The 22,424-nt window shown below is 38.3% G+C and overlaps 1 protein-coding gene across 1 annotated transcript in view; it reads left to right on the forward strand.

Moving 5' to 3' along the window:
• The first annotated feature begins 1,154 nt into the window (after positions 1-1,154).
• RSRC1 (arginine and serine rich coiled-coil 1) overlaps positions 1,155-22,424 on the forward strand; it is a 397,789-nt gene continuing 376,519 nt past the window's right edge. The window contains exons 1-4 of the mRNA XM_049099884.1: positions 1,155-1,161; positions 2,457-2,771; positions 12,279-12,474; positions 13,241-13,366. Of these exons, the coding sequence (XP_048955841.1) occupies positions 1,155-1,161; positions 2,457-2,771; positions 12,279-12,474; positions 13,241-13,366 (644 nt within the window). The remainder of the gene's footprint in view (positions 1,162-2,456; positions 2,772-12,278; positions 12,475-13,240; positions 13,367-22,424) is intronic.

Raw genomic sequence — 22,424 nt, forward strand, 5'->3', positions numbered from 1 at the left:
CCTGCGCGCGGACCCCTCCCGCGGCTAACGACGGGAGCCCCTCTTTAGCATCCTCGGAACATTCTAGTTGATTTCCTAATCTTGAAACGCAAGTGATGATCCCTCTTTGAGTTTGGAAAAAAAAAAATTCGTCTTAAGTTTATGCCCCATCTCATTTTACTTATCAACTGGACTGTTCAACAAGAGGGTCACCGGGAGAAAGGTTTCTCTCTCTCTCTCTCTCTCTCTCTGTGTGTGTGTCAAAAACACAATTTAAAATTCTATTCCTGGACTATTTTCATCGAAACAGTTTGTTGTATGGAAGGAGCATCTGTATTACTGAGTCATTTGTGCAGGACGAAGCTGGCTGTGGGCAGTGTGGCCGTCCATACGTATCTCACACGAGAATATTTACATAGGGAAGTTATAATTCCTTGAGTCTGTGAACAAATATATCTGAATCTTCACGTTGGTTTGGGGGACATTTTCAAGTAGTGTCAAGATTAATGCAGGTTTTCCTCTGATGTTGAAGGCAACTTGTTCATCTTCTTGGACCGGATTCGCTCAGTGAAAATAAAAGCAATTACAGAACTTTGATAGGTATATGGTCTGCCCCTCCATTAAGGCGTGAACACAAAGTTAACAGATAATTTGAGAACTATCATCAAAGCAACTTGAATCATTTGTAAAAAAGGGAAAACAATTATAACTTAATATATTACTGGTTCTACAATAAATACAGAGGCTATACGTATCTTTATCATACTCTCCTACTCTTCAGGTTAAAATGTTCACATTTAGTGAATTTAAGGAAAATGAAAGTCATACATTTTAGAAATGTAACTTTGCCCTTTTTTTCTTTTAAATTCTGAAGCTATCTTCTGTTCTTCTTGGAACATTTTTTTTTTTTTTTGCTGTTTTTGGAGAAATAATTAAGATCTTTCCACTAGCAACAGCTTTTAGGTATTAATGAATTACACGACTGCTTGCTTCTGTTTGATCACACCACAGAAGAGACTCAAATACGTTTTTCAAGTTATATGAATTTAGAAACATGATCTTACACTTGGTTTTGGTTAACTACTGTAACCACTTCAATTCTGATATTATCAGAGGGGAGTAGCCATACAACTTTAATCCTTTATGAAAATCCATTTTTAAGGTTATTTAGCAGAATGACCAGTAATGGGGTCAACTAAATGGATGTGGTGCTCAAAGAGCTCAGAAACTGAGGTGTTAAATACATATTCACAAACAGCTCCAACATACCCACTGTTAGAAGTCTGGCGAGGGATCAGGAGACTCACTAGCTACTTTTTTAAATTCCATCTACTGAGGTGGAGGGAAAGATGACCACTTTAATCAGGGAAGGCTCAGACACAATTGTCCTGTAATTCACACCAAATAGATTTTCCCATAGATTTTCCTGGCACATTGGCTTTTTGTATATATTTAGCAATAGTGGTGTTGATATCCTCTGGGGCTGTGAGAAATCTGCAGTGTCTCACCATAGATTCCCACTGGCCTAAGGGAAGTTTAGTTAAAAAAAAAAATAAACAGCAAGGTCTTAATATAACAATAAATGCTCATAAAGTTGTGATGATGCTGTTTCATTATAGAAAAAAAATATTTTCTGGAGACACGATATTTCCAAATGTAGTTTTGGTAAAAAACAAAACAAAAAAAACAAAAACAAAAAAACAACATTGAATAAAGTTCAGTTGACAGCCTACAGATACACGGGTTCCAATAAAACTCAGGACCCCAAGGGGCGCCCCAGCTCTTGGATTATTTAAAACAAACATGTTGTGTAGTAGTTATTTAACACTGGTTGTTTTAAGATACAGTCATTTATAGGAAATGTATTGGTGGAGGTGGTTTTCGGCCTCTCAGCCCGTCCGCGGGGGACTGCAGCGCGGCATCCGTCAGTGGCTGTGAGTCGGTCCCCACCCGCGACCCGAACCCAGGCCAAGGGTGGGTTCACCTGCTCTCCGTGCCTTACACATAAATGATGTAAATAGGAGCCACAGGAAATGCCGAATCGCTGTAATTCCTATTGCTCTAAATAACAACCCAAACCCTCTACCGTTTAATTTCTCCTCCAGGACAAACCCCGTTTCCCAGCCTCCGGCCCGCCTCCTCCCAGTGCTGCACCAACCCCTTAACTTTAATGGGAGAAACTAATTTGCGCCCAACCAGGGCACGCCCCCCACCTTCAGGGGCGGTAGAGACACCGCTTCTAATGCATTATTTATTTATTTATTTATTTTTTTGCAAATGAATCATTGCACTTTGATCCCACACGACTCTACAGACGCTCCCGGGACTTACTCTCGTTGGCCCGGGTTCCCCCTCCCCCTCCCCCGGGAGCCAATTTTGCTACGCGTGGGGTCTCAGACGTAACTTCCTACGGTGCACATTTGTTTGCTGGTTATCTAAGATGATAACGACGGTGCCTCGGGCCGTGACACTCTAAGGTCTCCGCCTTTATTGCTCTTCGGGAACCAGAAACCCAAAGACGCGGGCGCGCACACCCAGCACCAAACGACAACAACAACAGCAAATTGGCGGCGCGGCCATCGACGCCCTCGGCGCTCCTCGGAGTCCTGGCCGCCCGTATCGGTGCGCTCGGCGGTCGGCTGCGGCCGCCTGGCGCTGGAACCAGGAAGGCGGTGCGCTTAAACTGAAGCGAGCGCGGAGCCCGGCGGCGGCGCCCGGATTGGAAGGGGCGATTCTCGGTCTGTGGCGCTTGCGAGTCAGCGGGAGGCGCGAGGCCGAAGGCCGCGACCCAGGTGATGCCCGCGCCGGCGGCCGGAGACGCGGCGCGGCCGGGCGCGGGCCTCCGAGGCCCGGCCCCGGCGGGAGGCGGCGCGGGGTGGGGGCGGGGCGGCGGCCGCGGGCCGAGCGGGGCGGCGCAGTGCGCATGCGTGCGGCACCTGGCGCCCGCCGCCCCCTGGGGCCCCGGCCCGGCCTGCGCGGGGGGGGCGGGGGCGCGCGGGGGCGCGCGGGGGCGGGGCCGCCGGTGCACGCGGCTGCAGGCCTCGGGCTCGCCCCTGGGCGCGGGGAGGGTCCAGCCGCGCCCTCCCTGCCCTCCCTGCCCTCGGCGTGCACCGACCCCCGCGTGCTCCATCCCTCGCCTAGGTAGGAGGCGGCGGCGGAGGCTGCAGCCGGTGCACCCCTTCCTTGCCCCTCTTGCTGCGCTGCCCTCTTCGCTCCCGGGCCGCGTTCCCTGCTGGCCCCCCTGCCCCGGGAAAGGTCGCGCGGGGTGACACCGGCTGAACTTCTTTGACATACAAATATACTCGCCCTAACCGCTCCATTTCCTCGGCTTCGGGGTTTGTGGCCTTGGCCTCCTAGGACCACCCCTAAGGGCTGCTCCCCCCCCTACACTCTGTGTACTTGGGTGAGAGGTCACGATGCGCCGTCCCTGCAGGTTGCTGACTCACCATGTGGGGTCCGCCGTAACCTACTCGCCGCCCCAGGGGTCATGCATATCGCATCACGTATGTACTACATGGATGGACACTGGAAGCCTGAATTTTTCTCTTGGTGTTGAGGTTTTAAGAATGAGCACTAACCTGTTAGTTTCAGCTGCCTAGGTATTTTGCATAAATCAAATGCAATTTGCAGTTACAAAGAGTATTCCAGATGCCATCTCTGCACGCAGACCTAAAAAGCTCTTAAGTGAAGGGGATATGCAGAATTCTCAGGTTTAAAGGTTTGGACGCTTAGGACAGGTGCAACCTTCTGGGGAAACTGGGTATCCCCTCTTAGCCTCAGAGCCTGTAAATACGCACTTTTTTTTTTTCAGGCAGAGGAGGTTTCCAGCTAAGGGGTAACACTTTGCTCCTGTTATGTTCTTCAGTAAGACAGCTAAATAGGTTTGAAATAGGAAAAAGTAAAAAAGGCAGCTGGTACCTATTGATGGGCCTTACCAGTTCCACCAGCCTTAGCCAAGAGTTGTGTTAGGAGTTGGAAAACTTCTGTAATGGTACTGTAATGGTACAGAAGATGTATAGGTGTATTTTCTGCTTTTATATTCAAACCGTTGGAAGAAATTCTTAGGACTGATCATGCATTTTTTTTTTTTTAAGATTTTATTTATTTATTCACGAGAGACACACAGAGAGGGAGAAGCAGGCTTCATGCAGGGAGCCTGACATCCCTGGTCTCCAGGATCAGGCCCTGGGCTGAAGGCGGTGCTAAACTGCTGAGCTTCCCCGGGCCGCCCTTGATCATGCTTTTTATAAAAAGAGATGCTAGTCTACAAAATTTTTAGTTAGCATAGAACTGTTTTTGATAATTCGGTATCTCTTGAATTTTGCCCCAGTCCTCTTACTGCTTTTTCATGGTTCTGACTTATTTGTGGATTTGCTTCCTATGCTTCCTATACTTCCTATACCATAGTTGGTATTTTATTTTATTTTATTTTTAAAAATATTTTATTTATTTATTTATTCATGAGAGACATAGAGAGAGGCAGAGACACAGGCAGAGGGAAAAGCAGGCTCCTTGCAGGGAGCCTGACATGGGACTCAATCCCAGATCTCCAGGATCCTGCCCTGGGCTGAAGGCGGCACTAAACCACTGAGCCACCCCAACTGCCGGCTAAAATGGTATTAACCCCATTTTTAATTTACCTCTTTGAGTTGGATTTCCCATTGACATGACTGTTCCTACTCCTTTTTTTTTTTTTTTTTAAAGCCGCACGGCGTCAAAGATACAAGAGTATAGTTTGATATACTAATGATTGAGTAGTAGAGAAATAATTATAAACTGTCATGTCCTCTAGGAATCTTTGTTCTAACTGCCTGTTTTTTGAAAAAGGTTAACTTCTTCTTGTACCTTAATAACTAGACCAAAGAACTACTTGTGTATGCCTTTGAGCTTTTTTTTTTTTTTTAGTGACCACATCTTGGCTTCACGTCTTTAATCAGTCACTTAAATTTTACAATGAGATGGTTTTGTAAGTGGATGTCCTGCTGTAGTGATTACCTGTCCTTAGTTTCAGTTCTAGCGGGAGTATTTGGGTGAGGTTTACAACTGTGAGACTACAACCAGGAAGTTCTAGAAGATAGAGTGAGGACAGAAAACCAAGAGCTGCAGGAGTTCTGTTAACCATAGTTGTGTTTTCTGTTTACAGATAGATTGAAAAGTTGTTAGCTTGTGGGGCTTCTCAAAATCTCTGCTCAGTTCATTATTGCCCTTCCTAGAAAGTGTTATTAAGGTGTCTTTCCATGTACTGTACCTTAACAATGGAGTCACATTTGAAGAGCTCTTTCTTACTAAGAGTGTGTAATATAGATTACAACCATGACTTGAGTGAGCAACTATATTCAAATGTATGCCAATGATATTATGGAAATCCAGAGGTGAGTATATATATCTAGGGTGCTGAGTAGGAATTCAGTACCTGTCGTTGATAGAGAGGACAATTTCTGGATGTATCTCTTATTTGCTCTTGGTGTTCAGTTTTCTGAATAAATATTTGAAGTTAACTGTATTAAATGTAGTGACTTTTGAGGTCTCTTGAGATTGATTATACTTGGGGGATCCCTGGGTGGCTCAGCGGTTTAGCGCCTGCTTTTGGCCCAGGGTGTGATCCTGGAGTCCCGGAATCAAGTCCCACGTCAGGATCCTTGCATGGAGCCTGCTTCTCTCCCTCTGCCTGTGTCTCTGCCTCTCTCTCTGTGTGTGTCTCTTGTGAATAAATAAATAAAATCTTAAAAAAAAAAAAAAAGATTGATTATACTTCAGAGTAATTTCTCTGAAATGTAAATATGTTACTTGAAAATATAGTTTTGTGACATAGTTCAAAAAACTTTTTTTAATTAGTGTCTCTAAAGAAGGATTTTGTATCTACTACTAACTTTTCTGGGTTAAATGTAATCATTCTTCTACTATGGATGAATTATGTTGTTTAAAATGAAAACAGAGGAACATATTTACCCACTTCCTATTCTTTTTTTTTTTTCCAGTCAACAAGATACATTAATTAGGTCTGTGTCCTTTTCGTTCTACTTCTTTATGCCTTGCATAGGGATTTAGTAAGCTGGACAAGAAAGGAGAACGGAAATAACTTTAGATACCGTAGAGCAGTGGTTCTCAAACTTTCTAGTTTTAGGGTTCCTTTACACTCTTAAAAATTATTGTGGGCCCCAAGAACTTTCATCCATGTGGGCTGTATCTGAAATACTGCCTTGCTAGTAATTAAATGAGCAAATTTTGAAATATTTATTAATCGACTTAAAAGTAATAATAATAAGCCCATTACATGGTAATATAAATAATACACTTGATGTGAAAAAAATAACTGTGCTTTCAAAAAACAAACTTAGTGAGAAAAGTGACATTTTCCATTTTTGTGACTCTCTAATGTCTGGCTTAATAGAAGACAATTGGATTCCTGTATCTGTGATGAGTTGTTTTGATTGAAATATATAAAGAAAATCTGGTTTCACAAAGATAATGGTTTGGAAAAAGAAGTATTTTAATAGCCTTTGCAGATAATTACTTCTATGATACTACACTGAAACTTGACAAGCAGTGGTTTCTTAAGGGTTGGTTGCAATCTGGTATTTGAAACCATGTCAATGACTTCATAGTCTATTACATTAAAATCTGTTGGTTGGTCTTGCACTCAAGTGGATTTTGTTACCCATGCATGATTCTGTGATATCCTGAATTGGCCTGTGGGAAAATAGTGGTTCACTGAGTTATGTATACTTTCTAAATTTTGACACTCTTTATTATATAATTTTTAAAAATTCACATCTGTTAATATCACCACTGATCTCATCAGAGAAATCTTTAAGTACTGACTGGAAGCTGTCAGTCTCACGGTGGTGGATATAAGTTATCCAAAATTCTAATTTTTTGCTTGAGAGCTCAAATTTTATCATTGGCAAAAAAAAAAAAAAAAAAAAAAGTTTGCCTTGAAATGAAAGGCCCTCTTCATTCATTTCTGGGCAAATGTCTGCCAAATACACAAACTTGAGTAATCATAGTTCTTTAAAAATAGTGTTTCATGATAAAAGCTAGTTCAATTTGAAATTCATTTGTATAAATGCTTTTTCTCAAAATAACGAGTATTCTTCAGTATGCAGGAGCGGGTTAATGTATTTCCCATTTCATCACACAGAATATTAAAAAGATGTGTGCTCAAGGATTGAAATTTAACGAAATTAATGATTTTTACTGTTTTTTCAAGGACATTCTTAAGTGAAACCGGCTTAAAAATTTTTTTTGAACTATGCGTTGCAGTGAAGAATATAATGACTACTAGTACAGTTTGGTGCCATTGCCTTAATTCCTGTTAAGGCACCAGGAATTTTGCCTACTATTGCTTTTATTTACATACATCATCAGTGCAAAAGTCAACACAGTGAAAAAGGTAAATCATGTTTCAGTATTATAGTGAAAATAGTTTTGACCTCTTTAATAGGTCCCTCTTTAGGGACCCTTAGCAGTCTATAGACCACATTTTGAAAATTGCTGTTACGCTTCTAGCATAAGCTAGAGGGGGGAAGGACTTTTCTTTCTTTCTTTTTATTTAAGATTTACTTATTTATTCATACGAGAGACAGAGAGAGAGAGGCAGAGACATAGGCAGAGGGAGAAGCAGGTTCTTTACAGGAGCCCGATGCAGGACTCTATCCTGGATCCCGAGATCATGCCCTGAGCCACCCAGGTCCTCCAGGACTTTTTTTTTTGTTCCCTGATATATCTCTTATCCCTAGGCCTGCTGTCATTCTGGGACTTTTTACTTATCTCTAGTGTTAGATTTTTCTGAATCTGGAGCATCTTTGTTGGTTTACTCTCTCCTTTTGGTGGAGCACATCCTCTAGTAGCTTCCTAAGAAAGGATGAGTGTAAAGTACAATTTTGACACTGGATATTTTAAAGCATCTTTATTCTGATCTCTTATTAGATCAATGATTGGGCTGGATGTAGAGAGGTTGAAAGTCATTTTCATTTAAATTTATGAAGGCAAGTGTTTTTTTAACTTTTCTGTGTCGCTTTTGTGATTACCTCATTTGTTTCTCTTAAGTTTCTAGGATCTTCTATATATGGTGGTTTGAATTTTTCTGAGATCTATCTGGTGTATGTCTTTTTTTTTTTTTTTTTAAGGTTCAATTATTTTAGAGAGAGTGTATGAGCTGGGGGAAGGGCAGAGGGAGAGGGAGAGAGAGAATCCTCAAGCAGACTCTTCTCTGAGCACAGAGCTTGAGGTCAGGAGGGGGCCTGAGTCCCAGGACCCTGAGAGACCCCTGAGATCATGACTGGAGCTGAAACCAAGAGCTAGCCACTTAATCTACCGAGTTACCCAGGTGCCCCTGATGTATGTATATCTTTTATTAATTCATTGTCCTGGGGATTTAAAGCAATTAATATCTTTCAACTCTGGGAATTCTTTTGAATTATTCTTTTTTTTTTTCTTTTGAATTATTCTTTGGGTATTTTCTTTCTTTCTTTCTTTCTTTTTTTCTTTCTTTCTTTCTTTCTTTCTTTCTTTCTTTCTTTCTTTCTTTTTCTTTCTTCTTTCTTCTTTCTTTTCTTTTTTTTAAAGATTTTTATTTGTTTATTTGAGAGAAAGAGAAGAGAGCATAAGCAGGGGGAGCAGGAGAGTGAGAAACAGGCTGCCTAGCAAGCACAGAGCCTGATGTGCGGGGCTCCATCCCAGGACCCTGGGATCATGACCTGAGCTAAAGGCAGACACTTAACCAACTGAACCATCCAGGTGTCCCCTTTGGGTATTTTTCCTTATCTCTTTTCTCCTTTCTTTTTTCTTTTTTTTTTTTTTTTTATGAAATGCATATTGATTGGATATTGGACTTTCTGGATCTGTCTTCTTTTACCTCTTATTTTTATCTTTTTGTGTCTACTTTTGTGAGTCCTTTGACCTTATCTTCTAACCCTATTGTATTTTTTACTACAGATTGTCATTGGTTTAACTTTCAAGCTTTCCTGTTCTTTGGATGTTCCTCTTATTCTTGTTTGCTGGATCATCTTCTCACATATTTCTGAGGATATTAATAGTAATTTTTTCCTACATGTTCCTTGTTTACTACAAATTGCTTTTTATTTTTCTGTTTTGGTTTCTGTCTCTTATGATGAAGGCTTTCATCAAGTGATTGGTTATCTTTTGTTGTATAATTGCTAAAAAGTTAACGTAAAAAGTTTACAAAGTTTATTATGTTTAAGGTTTGGGCTTGTTAACTTGGCTTGGTTATAGGGTGATTGGATAAGGGGCTGGCCTTTCTTGGGTGGGAGTCTTCAAATATTTATATACCATTTTGGGGCTACGGTTCAGTTTTAGCAAAGAATCCTCTGCCAGAATTCTTGGATCCAAGCACACAGAATGTTGCAGTATTTACCATTAGATTGAAGACCTTCACTTTACTAATTTTTAGTTTAGCATCTTTCTGCCCTCTTTTACTGTGCCCCTGGACCTATACTTCATTGTTTTATCATTTACCTAAAAAAACCCCGCTTTTCCTGCTGGGATTGGGGAGGAGTAGTCACTTGTCTGGGTTGGTTGGGGGAGGGGGTCTGGGAAATTACTTCTTTTACGGTTTTTTAGCTGGTTCTTGTGTTTTAGTCTCATGACCTATTTTGCCTGCTATGGGTATCTGGTGTCTCAAATTCCTGAGCCTTTTTGATTTTTGCCGTGTGAATTGGCTTTTCACTTGGAATTCTCTACAGTTGCGTGATATTCAACTTTCTTAGCTCAAAATCCTCCATCTGGTTTTCATTTGCTAAAAATTTATTGACATATCTTGTCTACTGTTCCTGTTGTTTTCTCTTTTAGTCTTTATCCTTGTGAATTTGTACTTTTGTATCTTTTTGCTCTCATTTTAGTATTCTTTTTTTTTTTTAAGATTTTATTTATTCATGAGACACACACACATACACACACACACACAGAGAGAGAGAGAGAGAGAGGCAGAGACACAGGCAGAGGGAGAAGCAGGCTCCATGCAGGGAGCCTGATGTGGGATTTGATCCCGGGACTCCAGGATCATGCCCTGGGCTGAAGGCAGGCGCTAAACTGCTGAGCCACCCAGGGATCCCCTCATTTTAGTATTCTTTAACCAGATAATAAGATTATAATAAAAACTCATCTTAATTTAAATGGTTATTTGGTAAAGAAAATTCATAACTGGGCAGCCCGGGTGGCTCCGCGGTTTAGCGCCACCTTCAGCCCAGGGCGTGATCCTGGAGACCCAGGATCGAGTCCCACGTCGGGCTCCCTGCATGGAGCCTGCTTCTCCCTCTACCTGTGTCTCTGCCTCTGCCTCTCTCTCTCTCTCTCTGTGTCTCTCATAAATAAATAAAATCTTTAACAACAACAACAAAAATTCATAGCTGTCTAAAGATGAAAACAAGAAAGGAAAGAAAAGCCAGAAATAGGAAAACTTAGGTGATTGTTTCTTTCAATTATGTGCACATACTTTAATGGAAATATACATGTATACATACAGATATTGATATGTTATATATAATGTATATGTGTGGATATTTAAATATGTATGTATGCACATTTATATTGTTTACATATGTACAATTTCAAAGTCATAGTATTTTGAAGCTGGAAAGGGTAATGGTGATTTTTTAACTAGGGCAATTTCATTTTTCAGTGAGGAAACTGGCTTAGATTCACTAGTGATTTACTGAAAGTTTCAAAACTAAGTGTTTCCAATATTTTTTTAACTTAGAATATTAGAACTGTGAATATCTTGGAGGTTCAGAACTATAGTTAACGGCTAATTCTGGCTCTAGGTAAATAGCTTAGAATTTTGAATTTAGTCCTGACAGTAGTTTTCAAGTAGTATTGTGTTAGAGTCAGGGAGGGGATGGTTCATATGACCATTCTGAAAACAAAACTGTAATTTAACATATTGCTTTGTTTATAATACTGATACTAACTTATTTTGAATAAATATTAAAGCATGACATTTTTATTTGTCTGATCCATTAGCTGTCTTAACCATTATATAGGATGGATCTTGCTTTTATGTGACACTGAAAGATAGCTAATAACTATTTTAGTAAAATAAATGAGATTGCATTTGAGTCTCTAAAGGCTAACTTTAAGACAAGTAAGCTTCTTTCAATTAAGTTAATTCTAGGTATAGAAACCTTAAGTTCTATTTCTGTATACTAAATATACAAACATTATTATCACAGCCATATAGAAAATAGTGTAAAGAAAAAAAAGCTACCCAGTTTTCACTTAAATATTATCACTTGTTTTCATTTTTGTTCTTAGTCATATGTACACACATACAGACACAAACACATGTATATATACATATATATGTATTTTTTTAAAGGGGTGGAGTGGCAGAGGGAGGGGGGGAGAGAGAGAATCTTAAGCACGCACAGGCTACATGCCCAGCACAGAGCCTGACATAGGGCTCGATCTCACAACCCTGAGATCATGACCTGAGCAAAAATCAAGAGTTGGACACTTAATCTACTGAGCCCCTGGGTGCCCTATATAGGTACATATTTCCTTAAATTGTCTCTGTAGATATGGTTTTAATAATGTTCTAATGGATATCTTCATGAGTATAGATTCCTTTTAAGAAAAACTTCTCAGATATATTCTTAGAAGTAGGATTGCTTTGTCAAAAAAACAACATTTTCATGACTCTTTAAATTGCTTAATTGCCTTCTGGAAGGATTATACTGTCACTTTATATAGGAACTAGCAGTGTGCAGAGTTGACAGACTTCACAATAACCTGACCAACTTTAGTACTTAAGTGAACATTTCCTCCCTCAGATTTCACCAGTGAAATGATGATACTGCATTGTTTCACTTTGTACTTCATTGATGACTAATGAGGTTTTAATCATTTAAATTTAGAATTTTTAGTTAGAAAAATGTAACTCTGAAAGATAGTAAGATACTTTTTATATATAAGGAATGTGGAAATGAAAGATTAGTGGCTGATCCCTAACCTAAATCAGGTATTATAAAACTAATGATAAGTGCAACTTAAAATATAAGAAAGTTATAATGAGCAGTTCTTAGGATTGAATCTTTTGAGAGGCATTTGAAAAAATTTGGACAAATTTAAACTGTTCATAAGCTGTAAAAACAGTTAATTGATAATCCTGGAAGGGTATATCTTAGAGCTATTTCTTTTGTCAAATAAGCCAGGTACATTTAAAGTTTTACTTTAGACAAGACTTTATAAATTTTTACGAAGTTCTACAAAAATTATTGTGTTAAATTTCATGCATTATGCCATTATGCTAGAACTAATTTTCTTTGAATTTAAACCTAGAGAAATGGGACGCCGGTCATCAGATACTGAAGAAGAAAGCAGAAGCAAAAGAAAAAAGAAACACCGTAGACGGTCATCTTCAAGTAGTTCTTCAGATAGTAGAACATATAGCCGAAAGAAAAGTGGAAGGAAGTCAAGATCAAAATCAAGATCTTGGTCCAGAGATCTTCAGCCTCGCTCTCATTCATATGATAGAAGGTGATTTTCATAATTTTTACTTATATAGCAATGAGAGTAACATTCTTTAGAGTATATATGTTTTTGTACTTTAAGTTTTTCTGGGTAAAACATTTTCTTTTGATAGTTATATGTTTATGAGGGTTAAGTCCCAACCCAAAAGTTTGTTTCTTATTTAATTTTTTAATTTTTGAGTTATGTTATATTGAGTATGTTACTTGAGTATGTTATATTACTTTCAGATATACAATCGAATTATTTGACACGTTTATACATTATGCTCTGTTCACAAGTGTAGCTCCCATCTGTCCCATTACATCGCCATTACAGTATCGTTGACTGTATTCCCTATGCTCTGCTTTTTATACCTGTGCCTTACCCATTTCATGACCAGAGGTCTGTATCCCTCTTTCTACTTCACCCACTGGGCCCAACCCTTCCCTCCCCCAAAGGTTTTCCTTTTGGCAAGGCCCAGTGCATGGGTCTAGTATCTTCTTCCTTTGTCTGTTCTTTGTAGATGTAGATATAAACTGCTATAGTTCTCATAACATATTATCTGATAATATTTGGAAGGATTGTATAATACTGAGCACCTCTAATGTCTTAATTAGTAGCTGATCCAGTTATGAAATTAGGAATTCGTCATCTGATTCTTCATTTTATCTCTATTTTCTTCTAGGAAGGATTGAGAAATAGTAAAAATGAGATAATTCTTTAGAATCTGGATGATTTTAATACTCATAAAAATTTTTTTATAGCTATGATACTTGATTATATTTTATTTCAGACGCAGGCATCGATCAAGCAGTAGCTCTTCTTATGGCTCTAGAAGAAAACGGAGTCGAAGTCGTTCAAGGGGTCGAGGGAAATCCTATAGAGTTCAGAGATCTAGGTCAAAAAGCAGAACAAGAAGGTATGCCATATCAGATATTTATTGCTTTGTAATAGACGATTTCCAAATTTTGTGATCTAAAGCAACAATCTCTTACAGCCTCATGATTTTATGATTTTGAATGAGTTCAGCTGTCAGTTCTAGTCTCACCTGGGGTCACTCATCCTCATTGGCTTCTCATTTTCCAGTAGGCAGAACTGGGCTTTTTCACATGATAGAGGAAATTTTTGAAGACTGTAAGTGAAGAACCTGTAAAATCTTTCAAGATCTTGCCTCAGTGTGTTATTGTTATGGAATGAGTTGTGTCCCCTCATAAATTTGTCTGTTGAAGCCCCAGCCCCAATTTAATTACATATATATGCGTGTGTGTGTGTATATATATATATATATATATATATTTTTTTTTTTTTTTTTTAAAGATTTTATTTGTTTATTCATGAGAGATACAGGCAGAGGGAGAAGCAGGCTCCTTGTGAGGAGCCTGAGGTGAAACTCGATCCCAGTATCCTGGGATCATGACCGGAGCCAAAGGCAGATGCTCAACCACTGAGCCACCCAGGTGCCCCTAACTATATTTAAAGGTAGGGTCGTTATGGAGGTATTTGAGATTAAATGAGGTCATAAGGGTGGAGCTTTAATCCTGTAGGGCTGGTGGCCTTCTAAGAAGAGGAAGAGAGAGATTTTTCTCTTTGTGTGTGCACGCAGAGGAAAGGCCATGTGAAGACACAGTGAGGTAAATATCCACCTTTTCACCCAGGAAGGCAGTGATTACCAGGAGCCAGATCAGCTGGCATCTTCATTTTGGACTTCTAGCCTTCAGAACCATGAGAAGTAAATTTCCATTATTTAAACTGTCCAGTCTGTAGTATTTTGTTATTGCAGCTGGAACAGACTAATACACAGCTAGACTAATACACTGCAGACTCATACTGCACCTGTGTTTTCTTGCTGTGCTCAAGAGTCGATAATGAAGAGAATAGCCTATCTGAAGTCAGTTGTACGTTTGGGCAGTGGTAGAAAATTTGGTTGAATAGGATGGGGACTATGGTATTGATGGACTTGATAAAAGTAGGCTTTCAGAAATTTTTGAAGATTTTTGAGCAGAAAAATGTTAGGATTAAAAGCATTTTAGGCAATTTCTTTTCTCTGCTTCGTTCTTCATACCTGTATTAGGCTCTGCTTGTGGGGCATATTAGGCTGGTTTTGTTATTTAGGCACAGAATTTTATAAATCACTGAATCTGAAGTTGGATGACAGCAGTTTACGTTTAAATGTTTAGCTTTCTGGCCTTGGTGTTATTTGGCCTCAGCCTCCTGTCGTTTTGTCATATTCCATGGATAAGCCACTCTGGTGTTACGTGTCCCTGAGTTGCTAGCTTTGTTTCTTTGAACATGCTCTTTCTTCCACTTTCTTGCACTATCTACCCTTTAATGTTTAGTTTGACTTACCCTTTAGTTTTTCTCAGTCCTTTTTTGATTTTGTACCTTTTCACTCCCAGGTCAAATTTAATCCCTCCTTTTTGACCCCCCCATCACATATAGTTCCTGATTTTTAACACTTGTATTTTGAATATTATGTTTCGTTATTCTCATATAATATAAATTCTTGCAGGAGGATCCTCTTATTACCTAGCAAAATGCCTTGCTTAGTAAATGTGCCTTGATTTAAGTGAATGTTTAATTGGGGAAATGAAGTTGGGTAGAATGCTTGGTTTTGTAGCAAGAAAAGTTTTATTGTTTTATTGATTTACAGAAGGAAAGCTTTATTTTGGATGTATTGATTTGTCTAAAAAGAGGCGGATTACCAGAAAACAATTTCAATTGAAGTTTCCCATCAGTGGGAACAAAAGTAATAATACATACTTTTTATGGTCCTTTTTAGTTTATAAAGTGGTTTCACATAAACTCCCATGTATTTTCAGTCATTTATAGTTTGATTTCAAGCATCAGTGTTTTAATGGAGGGAACTTTGGTAACCTTTGGAAGGGCTTGGGGATTGAGGATGCTGTCCTTGATTATTTTGACTTGAAGCATGGCAGCTGGTTGTTTGCTCAGAAGTCACTGGAAATTTTAGGTGCTCTTTCACTTTGTAGCACTGCAGTGGGTGATTCTCAAGATACTCACCTGGAAGCTGTTTTTCTGCCCAGTTACCTAGCTTGGTCTCCAAAGGGAAATCTGGAAATACTAATTTCTTTTCCTTTGCAGTGCAAGGAAGACCTTAAAACGTGTATCAGTGCTGTCTAGTCAATGACCAAATATCTAGCACATACACATTTTGTAGTTTGGGTTTTGTAACTCTGTCAGGGTGCCATGCATGGTAATACTTTTATTCTGTATATCAGAAAACAAGTTCAGGGATTTATTCAAAACTTAACTAGTTCACTTCTTTACTTCATTACAGCTAGTTTCCTCAAAGTGTAGGTTCCTTTGTTTTTGTTTATATTTCATTTTAAGTTTTTTTTTTTATCTCCCTAAATTCAAAAATTTTATTTGTCCTCCCCTTTATTTTATTATTTTATTTTTTAAAATATATTTATTTATTTTTATTAATGTCTGCACCCAACTTGGGCCTGGTACTCATGAGCCTGGAACCAGGAGTTGCATGCTCCATTGACTGGGCCAGCCAGGTGCCCCTCCCGCCCTTATTTTAGTAGGTGAAACATTTTTTTTTTTTTTAAGATTTTATTTATTTATTCATGAGATACACACACGCACAGAGAAGCAGAGACACACAGGCAGGGGGAGGAGCAGGCTCCATGCAGGGGGCCCGATGTGGGACTTGATCCTGGGTCTCCAGGATCACACCCCGGGCTGAAGGCGGCACTAAACTGCTGAGCCACCGGGGCTGTCCAGTAGGTGAAACATTAATAAAGTTCCAACAGACACCACTATACTAAGAAGGTATATGCAGAGAAATAGCACTCCCCTTTCTCCTTTCATCTTGTTCGTAACCACTCTGTAGGTAACTTATCTTATTTGTGTTTTAGCTTTCCTCTCTTTCTTTTTAAACAAAGTAGTATTAATCTGTGGCATACTGTATTCTTTTGTACTTTGCTCTTTTTGTTGACTAATACACCTTGAAAAGCACTCCATGTCCATCAATGGTAGTCTTTCTCATTTTTTTTATGGCTGCTTAGTTTCTCATTGTATGGCTGTATCCTAATTTGTTTAGTCTGTCTCCTAGTTATGGACATTAAGGAGACTTCCCAAATTTTGCAGTTACTAAAAAGCTGCCACGGATAACCTTGTACATAAATATTTTTGTATTGTCAGAGGTATATTTTCAGGGTAAACTCCTAGAAATAGGATTGCTAGAGAAAAAGGTAAATTTCTAGTTTTGATAGAAATTGCCAAATTCCTATCAGTAATGTATGAGACTTCTGTTTCCTCACAGCCTCATCAATAGGATGTGTTGTCCTATTTAAACGTTTCTAATCTGATAGATGAAAAATGATTTTCTAGTGTAGTTTTGGTTTTCATTTCTTTTTATCATATGTGAGTTTGAACATATTTTTATGTTTGAGGGCTACTTTTCCTTTTTTGTGTGTGAATTTTCATGTCTTTGGGATTTTTGATATTTTTTCTTTAATTTTTTAAAAGATTTATTTATTTATTTATTTATTTATTTATTTATTTATTTATTTATTATTTATTTGAGTGAGATAGAAAGTGAGCAAGCACACAGGGGGAGAGGGAGAAGCAGACTCCCTGCTGAGCAGGGAGCCCGATGTGGGGCTCGGTCCCAGGACTCCGGGATCATGACCTGATCCAAAGGCAAACGCTTAACTGACTGAGCCATCCAAGCACCCCTTTTTTCTTTAATTTTTAAGAATTACTTACTAGGTAGATTAACCCTTTACTGGTAACACATAAGGCAAATATTTTCTCTTAGTTTTTCAGATGCCTTTTGGCCTTTGTTCATGCTTATTTCTTGGCCATGCAGAAGCTTTTTTATGTGGTCAAATTTATCACTCAGTCCATCTTTCCTTCCATTCCTCACATTCAAATATAGAGATTCTTTCCTTAGACCCAGATAAAGAGGAATTCACTGATGTATTTTTCTAGCATACCTTTTTATTTCATTTTTTCGTTTATGTCATTCGTACATGTGGATTTATTCTTGTCAGTGATATGAGGTATGGATCTCTTGTTTTCTTTTTTCAATTGGCTATTGTGACATCACCATTTATTAAAAAGTGCATCTTTGCCCCAGTGATTTATGATGTCCTCTTTATTGATATACTAAATTCCATTACTACTTGGGTCTTTTTCTTGTCTATGCATATTCCACGGGTCTAATTTGCATTTATACACTAGTATCGCATTTCTAACTATAGAAACTTCACTGTGTGTATATACATGTATTTTTAGGGAGTTGGGGGAGAGGCCGAGGGAGAGAGAGAATCCCAGGCAGGCTCCACAATCAGCTCAGAGCCTGATCTTGTGACCCTGAGATCATGACCTGAGCCAAAATCAAGTCAGTCATCTTAACCCACTGAGCCACCCAGACACACCAGAAACTTCACAGTATACTTTAATGTTGAGTAGGGCTGAGTCCCCCTTTGACATTTACCTTTTCTTTTTCAGTGTTCTTTTGGCCATTATTTTCATGTGAACTGTTTATTTTTTTCATATAAACTTTGATATTAACTCATTTAGGTCCATTAAAAAAGCTTTTTGGTGCCTTTATTGGGAGTTTATTAAACTTATAAATTATGGAGAACTGACATCTTTATCATGTTGAGTTGTTCAAAGAGCAGAGGGATAATTTTTCCTTTGTTGTAGGCAAGGTGTTTTGCAATTCAGGAGTATTTTTAAAGTTTTTCTTGTATAAACCTTGCTTTTTTTTTTTTTTATTAGCTCAGCATTATTATGTCCTTTACAAAGCTGTGTATTTTTTTTTTAAACACACAATGTTACATTAGTCTGTACAACATAGGGACTCCACAAATTTATGTTATGCCAGGCTCCCCACAAATGTAGCTATCATCTGACTATTACAATACTGTTGACCCTGTGCTGTACCTTTCATCCCCATGAAGTATTCATTCCATAACTGGAAGCCGGTACCTCTCACTCCTTTTCATCCATTTTGCCCCTCCCTCAACCCTCTCCCCTTTGGCAAACATCAGTTTGTTCTCTGTATTTATGGGTTTACTTCTGCTTTTTTATGTTTGTTTGTTTGTTTTTTTAATTCCTCATAAAAGTGAAATCATATGGTATTTGTCTTTATTTCACTTAGCATAATACCCTCTAGGTCTTGCAAATGGCAGGATCTCATTCTTTTTTTTTACGGCTGAGTAATATCCTTTTGTTTGTGTGTGTGTGTGTGTGTGTGTGTGTTGTGTGTGTATACATATATGATACTTTTATTATTAATTTTTTGAGGAAATTGCATAGTTTTCCAGTGACTGTACTAGTCTGCATTCCCTCATGCATGCAATAGTGCTTGAGGGTTTCCTTTTCTCTACATCCTTGCCAATCTTATTTCTTGTCTTTCGATTCTAGTCATTCTGACAGGCGTGAAGTGATATCTTAATGCGGTTTTGATGTACATTTCTTTGTTGGTGAATGATGTTGAGCATCTTTTCATGTGTCTTTTGGCCATGTGTATGTCTTCTTTTAGAAAACTGAATCCTCTTGCTCATTTATTAATTGGATTATTTACATGCGAGTGTGTGTGTATATATGTTTCAGTGTTGAGTTGTAGAAGTTTCTTTATAGATTTTGAATATTGTCTCATCAAATATATTATTTGCAAATATCTTCTCTCATTCAGTAGTTTACCTTTTTGTTGATGGTTTCCTTCACAGTGCAAGAGCTTTTTATTTTGGTGTAATCCCAAAAGTTTACTTTTGCTTTTGTTTCCCTTCCTTGAGAAGACTTTTGCTAATAAGGCTGATGTCAAATTATTGCCTATGTTTTCTTCTAGGAGTTTTATGGTTTCAGTTCTCACATCTAGGCCTATAATACATTTTATTTTTTGTGTATAGTATAAGAAGGTGGTCCCATTTCAATTTTTTGCATGTAGCTGTCTAGTTTTCCTAACACCATTTGTTGGAAAGACTGTCTTTTCACCACTGTATTTTCTTGCCTCCCTTGTCATGGATTAAAGCATATAATCATGGGTTTATTTCTGGGCTCTATTCTGTTCCATTGATATATGTGTCTGTTTTTGTGCTAGTACCATACTCTTTTGATTACTATAGTTTTCTAGTATATATTGAAATCAGGGATTGTGATACTTTTAGTTGATTTTTCCCCCTCCAGAGTGCATTGGCTCATTAGGGTCTTTTGTGATTCCATACAAATTTTTAAGATTGTTTGTTCTAGTTCTGTGAAAAATTTTGTTGGTATTTTGATAGGGGTTGCATTAAGTCTGTAGATTGCTTTGGGGAGTATGGTCATTTTGACAATATTTGTTCTTCCAATTCATGAGCATGGAATACCTGTTTGTGTCATCTTCAGTCTTTCATCAGTGTTTTATAGTTTTCAGAGTATGGGTCTTTTTACTTTTTTGGTTATGTTTATTCTTAGGTATTTTATACCTTTCAGTGCAATTGTAAATGGGATTATTTTTCATTTCTTTCTGCTACTTCATTATTAGTGTATAGAAATGTAACAGGTTTTTGATATTAACTTTGCATCCTGAGACTTTATTAAATTGACTTATTCTAGTAGTTTTTTGGTGGAGTCTTTAGGGTTTTCTATATATAGTGTCATGCCCTCTCAAATAGTGGCAGTTTTACATCTTCCTTACCAATTTGGATGCCTTTTATTTCTTTTTCTGATTTTGTTGTGGCTAGGACTTCCACTACTATGTTGAATAGAAGTGGTAAGAGTGGACTTCTTTGTCTTGTACCTGATCTTAGGGCACAAGCTCTCAGTTTCTCAGTTTTTCAACACTCAGTATGATGTTAGTTTTGGGGTTTTCATATATGGCCTTTCTTAGGTTGAGGTATATTCCATCTGAACCTACTTTGTTGGGGTTTTTTATCATGAATGAATGTTATACTTTGTAAAATGCTTTACTGCATCTATTGTGATCATCTGTTGTTATGATCATAGGGTTTTTATCCTTTCTCTTGTTAATGAGATATGTCACGTTGATCAATTTGTGAATATCAAACTGCCCTTACATCCCAGGAATAGATCCCATCCAATAATGGTGAATGATTTGTTTTTAATGTATTGTTGGATTTGGTTTGCTAATATGTTGTTGAGGGTTTTTGCAGCTATGTTCATGAGAGATAATTGCTTGTAGTTCTCTTTTTTTGTGGTGCCTTTATCTGGTTTTGGTATCAGGTAATGCTGGCCACATAGAATGAATTTGGAAGTTTTCCTTACTCTTCTGTTTTTGGAATAATTTGAGAAGAATAAGTATTAACTCTTCTTTAAGTGTTTGGTAGAGGTGGATCCCTGGGTGGCTCAGCAGTTTAGCGTCTGCCTTCAGCTCAGGGCATGATCCTGGAGTCCCCCGACCGAGTCCCACATCAGGCTCCCTGCATGGAGCCTGCTTCTCCCTCTGCCTGTGTCTCTGCCCCTCTCTCTGTGTCTCTCATGAATACATAAATAAAATCTTAAAAAAAATAAATGTTTGGTAGAATTTACCTGTGAAGCCATCTTGTCCTGGACTTTTTTGTCAGGAATTTTTTTTTTAAGATTTTATTTATGTATTCATGAGAGACACACAGAGAGAAAGAGAGAGAGAGGCAGAGACGCAGGCAGAGGGAGAAGCAGGCTCCATGCAGGGAGCTTGACATGGGAGTCAATCCCAGGTCTCCAGGATCATGCCCTGGGCTGAAGGTGGTGCTAAACCACTGAGCCACGAGGGCTGCCTGTGTTTATCAGGAATTTTGTGATTATCTTTTCAGTTTCATTACTAGCAATCAGTTTGCTCAGAATTTTTATTTCTTCCTGATTAGTTTTGGGATGTTACGTTTCTAAGAATTTATCCATTTCTTCTAGGTTGCCCAGTTTGTTGGCATGTACTTTTTCATAGTATTATAACCCTTTGTATTTCTGAGTTGTAAGTTCTTATTTCTATTTCTTCATTTCTGATTTTGAGTTCCCTCTTTTTTTATTTTGCTGAGTCTGGCTAAACATTTATCAATTTTGTTTATCTTTTTAAAGAACTACCTACTGGTTTTGTTGATCTCTTAATTATTTTAGTCTCTATTTTTGCTCCAATTGTTGTTCTTTCCTTTGTTCTACTGGCTTTGGTCTTTGCTTTTTGTTTTGTTTTGTCTTTTAGCTCCTTTAGGTGTAATTTCAGGTTGTTTATTTCAGGTTTTTCTTGCTTCTTGACTTAGGTCCATATTACTATAATCTTCTCTCTTAGAACAACTTTTACTGCATCCCAACGATTTTCAACCATTGTTTTCTTTTTTTTTTTTTTTTTTTTTAAAGATTTCATTTATTTATTCATGAGAAACACAGAGAGAGAGAGAGGCAGAGATATAGGCATAGGAGGAAGCAGGGTCCATGCAAGGAACCCAATTGGGACTTGAACCCAGGAGTCCAGGATCACGCCCTGAGCCAAAGGTAGATGTTCAACAGCTGAGCTATCCAGGTGTCCCATCCATTGTGTTTTCATTTTAATTTGTCTGTGTGTGTTTTTATTCCCTCTTTGATTTCTTGGTTCACCCATTCATTGTTTAGTAGCATGTTTTTTTAATCTCCATCTATTTGTGTTCTTTCCAGATTTTCACTTGTGATTGATTTCTAGTCTCACAGTGTTGTGTTTTTGAAAACATGTATGTTATCATTTTTGTCTTTTTGAATTTATTCAGACTTGTGACCTAAAATGTGATCTGTTCTGCAGAATGTGCCATATATACTTGGAAAGAATGTGTATTCTACTGTTTAAGGATGGAGTGTTCTGAATATGTTATGTTAGGCCTGCCTGGTCTGACGTGTCATTCATAGCCACTGTTTCCTTGTTGACATCTGTCTGTATAGTCTATCCATCCATTGATGTAAGTAGGTGTTAAAGTCCTCTATGGTTATTGAATTACTGTCAGTTTCTTCCCTTATCTGTTCATAGTTTATATATTTTGGTGCTTCCATGTTGGGTACAT

Source organism: Canis lupus, chromosome 23, assembly GCF_003254725.2.
Source record: "Canis lupus dingo isolate Sandy chromosome 23, ASM325472v2, whole genome shotgun sequence".
NCBI classification, from domain to species: Eukaryota; Metazoa; Chordata; class Mammalia; order Carnivora; family Canidae; genus Canis; species Canis lupus.